Source organism: Peromyscus leucopus, chromosome 5 (genome assembly GCF_004664715.2).
Source record: "Peromyscus leucopus breed LL Stock chromosome 5, UCI_PerLeu_2.1, whole genome shotgun sequence".
Classification (NCBI taxonomy): domain Eukaryota; kingdom Metazoa; phylum Chordata; class Mammalia; order Rodentia; family Cricetidae; genus Peromyscus; species Peromyscus leucopus.
This window is the reverse complement of record NC_051067.1, coordinates 140,684,757-140,697,393: the sequence shown is the minus strand read 5'-3', so window position 1 is coordinate 140,697,393 and position 12,637 is coordinate 140,684,757. Positions and strand designations below refer to the sequence as shown.

General features: G+C 37.7%; 1 protein-coding gene across 5 annotated transcripts in view; it reads right to left on the bottom strand.

Moving 5' to 3' along the window:
- The window catches only part of C5H8orf34 (chromosome 5 C8orf34 homolog), a 375,498-nt gene that overhangs the window by 274,978 nt on the left and 87,883 nt on the right, over window positions 1-12,637 (bottom strand). For all 5 annotated transcript variants that reach the window (XM_028864575.2, XM_028864570.2, XM_028864569.2 and 2 more), the window contains exons 2-3: window positions 9,406-9,553; window positions 2,978-3,109 (exon numbers count right to left, since the gene is read on the bottom strand). In XM_028864575.2, coding sequence (XP_028720408.1) covers window positions 2,978-3,109; window positions 9,406-9,553 — 280 coding nt within the window. The remainder of the gene's footprint in view (window positions 1-2,977; window positions 3,110-9,405; window positions 9,554-12,637) is intronic.

The window sequence follows — 12,637 nt, the reverse complement described above, 5'->3', positions numbered from 1 at the left end:
ATATTTAAAAAATATCTTTTCAAATAATCAACTGTTATATTATTTTTTCCGATTTTCCTTTTTCTATTCAATTTCTTTTAATCAATTTCTCTCAACATATACTTGGTTTCAATCACAACTTACTTTTTAAAGATGAATGCTGAGATCACAAAATTTTATGCTTTTTTAAATTATTTTTACAATAGAGCTAGAAATTTCTTCCTAAGCATTATTACTTTAGTTTCTGCCTATAAATTGATACTATTTATAGATCAAAATGTGTCTAATTTCTACAAGATTTTGTCCTTAACTTATGAGTTATTTATACATTTGCAATTTCAATTTTAAATTGTTATATGGCAATGACAAGTTGTTTATCTTTCCGAACATTCCTTCTGGAAGGCAAAATTATATACTCTACCTTTATTTGGCACAATATAAGTGTTAATTAACTCAAAGCACTTGGTTGTGGTGTTCAAATTCCTGTATCCTTATTTATTTTCTGTTCTCCATACTGAGCCTATATGTAGCATTGGAAATTTTCCATCATATGCCTGGGAACTTTGCTCTTGGTGTATATTGTTATTCCTGGATATATATTTTAATTCTCTCTCTCTCTCTCTCTCTCTCTCTCTCTCTCTCTCTCTCTCTCTCTCTCTCTCTCTCTCTCTCTCTTCCCCCTCCCTCTCTCTTCCCCTCCCTCTCCCTCTCCCTCCCTCTTCCTCTCCCTCTCCCTCTCTCCTTCTCTCTCCCTCTCTCCCTCCCTCCCTCTCTCCCTCTCTCCCTCTTTACCTCTTTCCTTTCCCCTCTCTTTCTGGTACTGGGGATTAAACGTAGGAACTTGTGTGCATACCAAGCAAGAACTCTACATGAGTTATATTTATACTAGTGAATTATGTTGTCTTGGTTTGATAACATTTTGATATGAGATATTGTTATGGGATAATCTCTCTCTCTCTCTCTTTTTGGTACTGGTCTTCTCTTCACTTCAAATTCTACTTTGTCAGTTATTACTTTAGCAATTTAGGCTTCTTTATGTTTTGTATTTAAAACTTGTGTCTGCATACTTCTTTTGGTTTGTTTGCTTTTAACCTATAACCTTTTATGTCCAGCCTGATAGTATTTGCTTTTCAATTGCAATGTCAAGTCCACTTGTTTAGTGTAATTATTGACATTTGGGCCGGAGCCCCTACCATGATGTTTTGTTTTTTCTTTTTATAATCTATTCTTTGTAGTTTTTTATATCCATTTATTTACTGTACAAGGTTGAACATTCATGCCATAGCGTAAGTGTGGAGAATGGAGGACACATTGCAGGAACTGGTTCTCCCTTTGTTATATGTAAGTTCTGGGGTTCCAACTCAGGACATCAGGCTCTGGTGGCAAGCACCCTTACCTGCTTATTCACCGGTTCCCACTTCTTTGTTTTTATTTGTAACTATTACCACTTTTCTGTAGTTTTGGGAAGATAATTTTATTTCTGATTTTGATAAATTTACTAACTTTTGTCTATTTTGTACTATTTTTAATCATTCTTCAGAGACTGAAATACACATCTTCAACAACTGCTTCAAAATGTAGTAATTTTGGTAATGTGTTTCCATGTAGGTCTTAAATTCATTGTATTTTTATTGTCATATACAATATCTCTACATATTCCAGGGGAGATGGTTTGTTATTTCATTGTCATTAATAGCGTCTTGCCAATATTCTGCTATGACTAGACACTCTAAATAAATTACCCAGGCAGAAGAAAACCTAATGAGAAGCTCACTGTGCCAGCAGCCATCCTGTGGCTGGACAGTGTCTGGTTGAGAGCACAGAGCCTGCAGGAGTATGGCTTCAGGCATGTCCCCTCAGACATAAGCGATTCTCAAGTCTATAGTCTTAACTTCAGATGACAGAGAAGGAGACAGAGCTCATTGGTGATGGAGTGGGAGGATTGACACAGTTCATTTGTTGTCTCAATTTTTTTTCTTTCATCATGTTTTTCTACTTTGTACTTCATGATTGAATAAGTGGCTATCTTAGCGTTATTGGTCATATGGTTAAGCTGTGCAAATATTAAATGTGTACATTAAGAATGGTTGTGATTTAATTTATATACAGAACTGTTGAAGCTGGACAATTTCATTAAAGTTACAGTCTGCTGGACGTTTAAAGTTAGTATTCCATACATTCTTCACTGAAGTTCTGTGCAGTTATGTAGGTGAAATTCAGAGTTCATTTCAGTCTCCTTCACAAATTACCCACATCCAATTTCCAGTTAGCATGCAGTGCCTTTCTAAACATTACAAAAATATTTTAAACTTACTCCTTTCTCTTGTGATTAAAACCAAGCACCCACACTTTGATAAGTACAGGGAACTAGTGTGTAAGAACAACATCCAAGCTCTCTTGTCGTCCAAGATTTACTGGGGTTTGGTATAAGCCTGAGATGCTTAGCATGCTCCAATGCATGTGGTCATGAGAGAGCATTGGAAAAATCCAATAGCGACCCAGGAAGTAGATACTGAAGCATGTCTAGGATGGTAGGACAAAGAAGGGCCATGGAGAGTAAGCCTGAATAACAAAGAGGAAGGCCTAAGGGAAGTCAGATGAACATTATTTTAAGTTTGGGTTTAATATTCAGGAGTGCAAATCCTTTTCCCTTCTGCTCTAAAGATTTGATTTGCTTTTTTTAAAAGTTTGAGCTGCTTCAAAGGAGGTTTATTGTTGCAACAGGCCAGAAGAGGTAAGAGATCTATTCTAGGCAGCTCCCAGTCTTCTTTTAACAGAATATCAGAAAAGATCTGAGTCAGTTGCACATATGAAAGGTATAGATGAGTAAGTAGATTTGCATGCATGAAACTCAATGTAAATGCTGGAATGATCATGGATTCATTATGATTAACAGAGCTAAAAAACATATAAAAAGTTTCAGTTCAACTGATAAATTTTCTTTACTTCCAAAGTACAAAGACTTGCAAATTTAGTAACATTTAAGTAGCAAACTTACATGATTTGGAGTCTGGTGATGGAGGAGAAATATTAGACACAGCAAGGTCGCTTTTTGATTTTTTAGGCTTCTTTGCATTCAACTGCCAGGGTTTATCATAGCTTCTGAAATCCCTTCTTGTTCCTTTGGGTTCTGTTAAAACAAATAAATCAAAGTAATAAGGATGAAAAAAATCTTGGTCATGAAATGAAGCATCATATATTACATATATATTTAAATGTCTACTGAGCAGAGTTAAGTGCTGTGGGATGGTCTGTATGTCAAATTACTCTGATTGTTCAATAAATAAAACACTGATTGGCCAGTGGCCAGGCAGGAAGTAAAGGTGGGACTAACAGAGAGGAGAAAAGAAAGAAGAGGAAGGCAGAGGGAAAGACTGCCAACCACCACCATGACGAGCAGTATGTGAAGATGCCAGTAAGCCACGAGCCATGTGGCAAGGTATAGATTTATAGAAATGGATTAATTTAAGCTATAAGAACAGTTAGCAAGAAGCCTGCCACGGCCATACAGTTTGTAAGCAATACAAGTCTCTGTGTTTACTTGGTTGAGTCTGAGCAGCTGTGGGACTGGCAGGTGACAGAGATTTGTCCTAACTGTGGGCAAGGCAGGAAAATTCTAGCTACAGTTAAGTTCAGTAAAATATTGGATTTTATGGATTATTTCATTTTATAATTCTGTCCAAAAGTTGTATTAGGGAAATAGCCAGGATATCTTTCCTATCTAGTTGGTTGAGTAAATATGAGGGGCAGAAAGAAATTCACCCACTAGTGTAGCAGACACACGATTTGATTGATATGAGAATTTCAGCAGTAGTTAAGATTTGTTTTTTTCATGTTTTCTGTTTTGTTTTATTTTAGAACCCCAGAGTTTCATTTCAACCTATACTATGAAAGGGCAAGGAAAACTCTGCCTATATTATCTGCTGGCATACCTGAAACTAGATAAAAAACACTCCACATTTAAGTTTGAATCACTAGAAAACTATCATTCTGGAAGGCATTGATGATACATATTTTTTTGCCTCTTAAGCAAGTTTTTATTGTATGTTTTGTCATGACAATGGGGAAAAACAACTGATACATCATGCCATGAACTTGGCATGACAAATTAAAAAGATAAACGTACAAACTTCTCTATTAGTAAATATAAACTGCTTCTGTCCCAAGCCTTTTTACATATTATTCCTTTGAAATCCACATAGGGAATGAACACAAGCTATGCTTTTAAATACTGCAGTGCATAAATTCATCAATGCTGCTAAAATCTAAATTTTGGACAATAAAGAGTAATGAAATTCTTAGAACCGTTGCAAATTCAGCATGTTTTAACAATATGGTTTGTGGAAAGTTCATAATTCACAGTGAGTTTATATTTAATTAAAGAATAGAATATTTAAGACACCAAGGAATATTATAATCTTACAGCTATTAAATGTCAGAACCTGACTTTCCAATATAAGTAGAATAATTTTATGAAACAAAACAAAATCCTAGGGAAGAGTTGCTGAGCAAGCTGTGATTAAAACACAATTGTACATAGAATTCTATTGAAAAGGAGTTTTGTGATTTTTTTTTAAGTGCTGACAGAAAACTAAAATGCAATACCACATTAAATTTGTACTCATTGCTGGAAAAGGAACACTGGTAGTGCTGAAAATTGAATCAGGGGCATACAGAACCCACTTCACTCAATAAAGCTCCAGAGCAGAGAGGCCACAAAATGAGAAGAGTAATGGCAAATGAAAGGGGGAAATGGTGTCTCTTAGAGGAAACTCAGTTTGCACAAAAATGATCTTCTTGGAGAATCATAGAAAGCATCTCAGCTACAGTTTTGAACATCAAGTGTGGTGTGTGTGTGTGTGTGTGTGTGTGTGTGTGTGTATAATTATTATACAAAAGGAATTGCTTTTCATTGCAAAAATGAAACAAAAATAAGGTCTTCCTTCACACTATTAAGCAATGCATAAGTGAGAACACGCTGTACCCTGAGTTGCTAGATGTATTGAAACAGAACAATAGGACAACTTCAGGTATTTTGGAAAAGTATTTTATTTTTTTATTTATTTTACAATACTATTCAGTTCTACATAATAGCCGCAGATTCCCTTGTTCTCTCCCTTCCTGCCCCCCCCCCCCCCCCCCTGCCCACCCCCTATTCCCATCTCCTCCAGATCAAGGTCTCCCCCGAGGACTGGGATTGACCTGATAGACTCAGTCCGGGCAGGTCCAGTCCCCTCCTCCCAGATTGAGCCAAGCGTCCCTGCATAAGTCCCAGGTTTCAAACAGCTCACTCATGCAATGAGCCCAGGACCTCGTACCACTGCCTAGATGCCTCCCAAACAGATCAAGTCAATCGACTGTCTTGGAAAAGTATTTTGTCTCTGTCCTTGAGACATTCTGTAATTGATTAGAAGACACAAAATCACAATCATGGTTTAAGAGAGAATCATTAACCACCATCCAAATAACCATTCTTTGTTTCTATCAACATCCAATAACTGATTGTTCTCTTTCTCTTTTCACATCTTCCCTCTGAAATATTTCCCCCTCTTCTGTGGACCTTACACTTCACATAAACAAGCACTGCTCCATTTTCAAATCCTCACTTCATATCTTAACGTATATATCATCTTTTCACATAAAAATGTTTCTTTGCAGCTTCCTGTAATGGAGGGTTTCACCCCATCCCAACATCACACACACACACACACACACACACACACACACACACACACACACACACACTGTGAAGGCTCGAAGCTCCTAGGTTCCAGGTGCTTGTACAATAGGAGGCCTCCACAAATGAAGTGCCCTTCTCCCTTGTGGGAAACACCACTCATCACACCTCACTATTAGCCTGGGCTTCCCCCCTAGCAGTATTGCAGACATGGCTGCAGTCTATCTTGTCCTTCTGACAATGTGAGTGAAACACTGGTGACCTCTTTAAACTTCTATACACTGCAGGCTTCAGACATTCTTGCATCAGTTCTTCACACCTTCACTTCTCTGATGCTTTAGACACCCCAAACTCAGGCTCTGTGATGGGTCTTCTCACTCCCCAGAACAACTCCACCTTAGAAGACTTGATGTCAAATATCACCATCTCTTGGCACAGCTAGAGAACCATGTGGTTCTTGCACTACATTGATCTATTATAGGTGTTTTTATCTCTGACTGGGTTTCTCTGGAAAAGTCTGTTCTCAAACACCACCGTTATCTTCCACACCAGGCTTTGTGCTTAGTTACTTGTACAACTTGCTCATCAATAAACTTTGCATAAATTTGTGTGCCACCTCCTCCTCTGGCTCTTCAAATTTTGAGGTTCTGCTGGAGAACATTTTGCTGGTGGTTTCCAAAAGTTTTAATAATGACTAATTCATGTCTTCAACTCAGTTTTGCCCCAGAGTTGTTAAACAAACATTAATATTCTTTTTCATAACCTGTCTCTATTCTCTCCTGGTAAATTATCAGGATTAGGATCACTTACTTCCTCTATCTAATCTCCAACTCTTTTTTTATTCAACAAGTAATTTTACTTTTTAAGAAACAGCAAAATTTAAATCACACAGAATAGTCTCACACTAATCATCTTCCAGAACATTCCTTACTTGATATATAATTTAGCGCATTTTTTCCATTCTTTCATTCTTGTGGATGGTATGGTTTTTGCTTTGATACCAGATGAGTCCCATTTTGGAGTCTCCTGCTGTGACTCAGCACAGAGATTCAGAATCACATTCAAATACTTGCTAGTATTGCTTACTAAGATGTTCCACAAAAACTCAAATTCACCAACAGGAACTCAGCCTCTATTTTTTATGGGAAATTTAGTCTCATGCTTCATCTTGACCTATTAAATGAGCATTTATACTATTACTTAAGTTAGTAAACCAGTAGCTATAATAATATACTCCCTTTCCTTTCTAAGAAAAATCAACAAACTCTTGTGAGAATGAGAATTCTAAGAAATCTGGGATGATAACAAAGTAATGATTAATCATGACCTACATTATTCCCTCTTCTTGAATGAAGATGAGATCATTGATTTGCTTCTGTCAAATACAATATAGCAAAAGTGTTGAGATTATAATGTCACAATTACATTGTAATCATTACATCATGGAAATCCCATTTGAGCAGACTTCTTGAATTGGAGAAAATAACCTGTCACATGGTAAGTGTCATGTGGAAGTGAATGCTACTTGTATCCAGCAACTAAGAAGAAACATGGGCTGAAAGCCAGAAGGGAAATCAGGAACTTAGCACATGCTGTGGAGAGGTTATTTGCCAACAAGCCAAATGGTTTTGGAAACATGTTCTTTTCAAGCTCAGTGTCCAGATGAGGATGCAACCCAGCTAACAGTTTGATTGTCTTATGAATCTATACAGAGCTGACTAAGCCAAACACAGGCTTCTGGACATGGACATTGAATGGCAAATTTTTATTGATAAATAATTCAGAGTTTAATATACAATTGCCCCCTTAAATAAAATTATTTATAAAATTTAGGCTCTCATGAACTTCTAGAGCTTCAAAGATGGCCATATGATCTTTTACCACAAGGTGGGTACCATTTTAACACCTAAAAAAACCAAAACCTTTGCCAATCAACCCACCTAACTTATAAACCCAAGGAAGTGAGTCCAAAAATAAATAAATAAATAAATAAGGCAGATACAAGAAATTCTCTGTACAGCAAGATTTGTACAGCAAGATTCGTGTTCTAGTTTCCTGTCTAATGAAGATACCTTTGGTGGAGATATCATCACCAGCAATATCCACTTTCTTCAGAGGGTATTCATTTTCTGCCCTCTTTATTGTAGACTTGTGAGAACACCAGGAAGGTATTGATATGATAACACAGCAAGAGAAAGGCAAAATCCTTTCCTGAGATTCCACAGAGTGTGAGGAGAAAAAAAGGCATCATGGCACTGTCCCAGGAAATCATCTAGAGTCAGTCCAATCCCATGGGAATTAGGCAAAGAGTTGGTGACCCATGCAACAGACAGGTCTTAGTTTGGGTTTCTATTTTTAACACTAGAACAGCATGACCAGCAGGGAATTCAGAAGGAAAGGCTCCGTTTCATCTTACACTTCCAGTAGCACTCAATTACTGAGGGCAGGACTTGAAGGCAAGAAACCAGAGATAGGAACTATAGCAGAAACCATGGAGGAATGCTGCTTATTGGCTTGATTTTCATGTTGCTCAACCTGTTTTTTTTTTTTTTTTTTTTTTTTTTTGGTTTTTCGAGACAGGGTTTCTCTGTGTAGCTTTGCGCCTTTCCTGGAACTCACTTGGTAGCCCAGGCTGGCCTCGAACTCACAGAGATCCGCCTGACTCTGCCTCCCGAGTGCTGGGATTAAAGGCGTGCACCACCACCGCCCGGCTCAACCTGTTCTCTTTTAGAACCACAGACCATCTGCCCTGGGGTAACACTGCACACAGTGAGCTGGACCAATCAATCAGGAAAATGCACCACAGGCCTGCCCATAGGCAAATCTTATGGGGCATTTTCTCAAATGGTTCCCTTTTCTAAAATGCCTCTATGTCGTGTCAAGTTGACGTAAACAGACTAGCCCAAGGCATGGAGAGATTGGGATTTGAATGCAAAGTACAAACCCAAAGACCAGAGTGTAGGAAAATTGAAGTCACATCTATCCCTGAGTTAGTGTTATCCCCGATTTAGTGGTGAAAGGAGGCTACTGGAGACTTGAAGGCTGGTTTCCCAATGTTCAGAGCTGCCCAGTGCTCAACTAGTTCTAAAGTTAAATTTACTACACAAGATAATATTAGTCATGGAAGAAATAAAGAGTAATCAGCTTTGAGAAAAGCAAGAGTAACCTTGTAGACACTGTCATTACTTTCCTGAGCAGATAAGCTGTATTCTTTCAATCAGGTTGTTAATAAAAAGAAACACAAGTTTAGAATAATTACTTTGAATCCACACAGAATGAAACATTTTCATGCAAATCAGAATATTTCTATTAAATGAAATATTCTGATTTTCATTTGTAGAAGCATAGTACATTATAATGTATTCAAATTCAAAACTATTTTATATGAAAACTTAACACAAAACTAATCACAGAATACCTGAAAATTTTAGGTTTATATATTATAATTAAAAATACTTGTGAAACTTTTCTAATAGATCAGTGGTTCTCAACCTTCCTGATGCTGTGACCCTTTAATATATTCCTTATATTGTGGTGACTTCAATCACAAAATTATTTTTGTTGTTACTTCATAACTAATTTTGTTACTGTTATGAGGTGTAACCTGTGTTTTCTGATGATCTTAGGCAACCCCTGTAAAAGGGTCATCCAACCTCCAACAGGGTCTCAACCCACAGGTTGAGAACCACTGTATCAGATGTGTCTCAAATTAACATATATAGTCATAGTTTCTTCTTTCCCCCAATTACCTGATGTTTCACTTTCTGCCCAGAGAGCTGCTGACCCAGACAAAGTTCTTTGCAGTTGTCCTCGGCTCCCTTGCTTAGACTGAAGATGGTCAATGAGAAATGGGATTGGCTGGTCAGGTGTCTCAGTTATTAGCTTGGTCATTAATTCCTAAAGATAGAACAAGACACACATTTACATCTAATAAGAAGAAAGACTACCTGAGCATTTATCATTGTTTGGCACTACATCAACTCTTCACACATAGCAACTAATTAAAACTCTCTCAGAATTCTTCCAGGAAGTACAAGTTAGTAGCTGTCCTCACCCTAAGGACAATAAAGTACAGATAAACAAGCCAACTGTGTTACATAACCAAAACACAGCAAAATTTAGCCCAAACCATACTAGAAATTTTATCTAGATTCTTTTTGTTCAAGTATGGTTTCAAAATTTTAAATCTGGGATTAGTGTTTCAAGGGATCCCATTAGGAACTAAGCTTTAGCTAAAATAGACAATGTACCTTTCTTGATGTGTTAATATAATTTCCCTTTGAAATCCCCAAAGAACATCGGGAACTAAAGAACTGGATGAGCAGGCACAAAGTCACATAAGCCTTTCATAATCTCCAAACAATATAGAATTTATTTTTACAAAAATTCTCTCCCCTGTCTCACTCTCCCCCCTCCCCCGTCACCTTCCCCTCTCCCCCAATGATGATCTCTACCCACAGAACAGACTCTTTAATTTTTAGCTACTCTAACCTTAAATTGGGCTAAAATCTGCCCAAGGATCATGTCTATGTGTTCTGTTTATTCAGTCAGGAAGAGAAAAGTGCAATCTCCAATTTGTGGTCACTTATGGCATCCAGACATGAACAACTGCCACACATGAGAACGAGGATGGTGTTTTGTGCCCTGTAATTGGGTTTGTGAACTGGCACACCCCCTTACATTCCTGGCGTCATAGCTCACTGTGCCTGTTCTGTCCTAGTATGCCAATTGCCATTTGAACTCTGTAAGTGGCGATTGTTCTACTGAGTAGGTCAGGAAAGTTAGGTGAGAGGGTTACTTAGGAAAGAAGGTACCAGCAGCTTCCCATTCCAGTTCTGGTTTCTCCTCTCTCTCTCTCTCTCTCTCTCTCTCTCTCTCTTTTTTTTTTTTTTTGATGTTTTGTCTGTTTGTTTTTTGTGGCTGAGGATGCTGGCCTGTTTCTTCTTCTTTAATGTTCTTCCTCAGATGGCTAGCAGGCTTAACGGTCATCAGTTTGCCTCTAGTGACATAGTTTGAGAGGCTTCCCCTAAGCCTTATAAGTCTGTATTATTTTGTATTCAGAATCCTGTCAGAGCTTCCCGCCCAAGGCAGACAACAGTCATGGTGAAATGAAGGGATGGGTTTTAACCAAAGTCACTTTGGGAAGACAGAGAGTAAGAATTTCTTCCCATCATTAGGGCCACTGACCCAAGCTTTGAACCTAACTGGAGAAGGAATTGGGATGGGGCAAGGCATGTGTGTAGTATCTAAGCACAGACAATATAGATTTTATAGATGGCAAGATCCCTTGTTGCTGCTAGAGACACAATTTGAATAATTCAGAGCATCTCTAAACTAAAGCCAGAAAACAAAAGATCAAGACAGTTTGTGTCATGAATACACTGTGACGCAAAGTATTTGCCTAGGAAATACTTTCTATATGCAGAAAGTTGGGGAGAAGGGAGTGGGTATCGCTACCACTGAAAAGGCTTTATTAGTATAACTAAAGAGGTCATCCCTCTCCTAATATTCACAAAGCAGTGCAGTGGTCAATTTCACATCAATGTAATGTAACACAACTCAAAACATTTCAATTTCTTATCCAGACAAGATTGCAGTATTCTATTTGAACTCCTTGTTCATTACAAAGGTCACTACACAATGGAGAGAAGAGGGAATGAAAGGACCAGTAAAGTTGATCTTGTCACAGAAATCCTGGGCACTAAAATAAAGCAAAATTAGATCAGATAAAATGGCCCAGGGCCATAGTAACTCTCTGTTGTGACCCTGAGAGATACCATGTGATTTTGTTTTTACAATTTAATCTTTCAAATCAGATGGAAAATTTTTATACTTTTGTTCTTTGAAAAGAAACTGAAGTATTTCTTATTCTCTATAGAAAATGGATTATACAGTTGAACTCAAATAGCCTCCATTTTAAAAATATGATGAATCTAGTCATTCTGGGGATATATTTTTAATCCACTAATAAGTGTATAAGGCTAAAGGCACAAAAGAATTTCAGACATAAGCAATTAAAACAGCTAATGCTTTCTGTTGCAGAACATTTGTTTAACGATGCAGAAATGTGTTATATTTGTTTAATTATGTAAAAACATGTTGCTGTTTTACCTTGCCTCCCTAAAACACCTGATTGGTCTAGTAAAAAGCTGAATGGCCAATAGTGAGGGAGGAGGTATAGACAAAACTTCCAGGAAGGGAGAATAAGGAGGAGGAATTTAGGCTCAGGGGAGAAAGAAAAAGAGACACCAGGGACATGCCAGGGGCCAGCCAGCCAGCCAGATACAAAGGAAGCAGGAAAGCAGGACATACAGAATGAAACAAAGGTAAAAAAAAAATCTGGAGACAAAGCATAGAAGAATTTTAAGAAAAGGCTAAATTAAATTAAAAGAGCTAGTGGGACAAGCCTAAGCCAAGGCCGAACATTCATAATTAATAAGTCTTTATGACTTAATTTGGAAGCTGGTTGACAGCCCAAAGGAAATGCCAACTATAGTTTTGGTACAGTATGTTGCTGGGTCAAAGGTCTAAACTCAGATGATTCTGCACTCAAGAAAAGTGTTGTCTGGCCTCTCAAAGTATCCAGACATTTTGTACTAGAATGAGCTTGAGAACTGGAACTTGCGGAAATTCATTTTCTAGATAGGAGCATTTAAATCCTTAGATTTTCAAAGGAGCTCCTGGTAATAGTTCATCAGTCTCTTTCAACTATGGGGTTGCAGAGACACATAAATATAACTGAGGAGCTAATAGATTTGGGAGTTGAGATAGAGCTGTGTGGTAGAAAGTCAAGTTACAAGTGGGAACTGATTGCTGGATGGTTCCCAGGGCTCATTCAGCACAAAGGCAAAGTATTTGAGAATATTATGCCAATCTCAACTCTAGGGCTGAATATCTTCAGGAAATGATCTACAATCTTTATCATTAATCTAAGATTCCTGGCATGAAAGTCCCTGTGAGATTCTGGTTTGTGTGTTAATA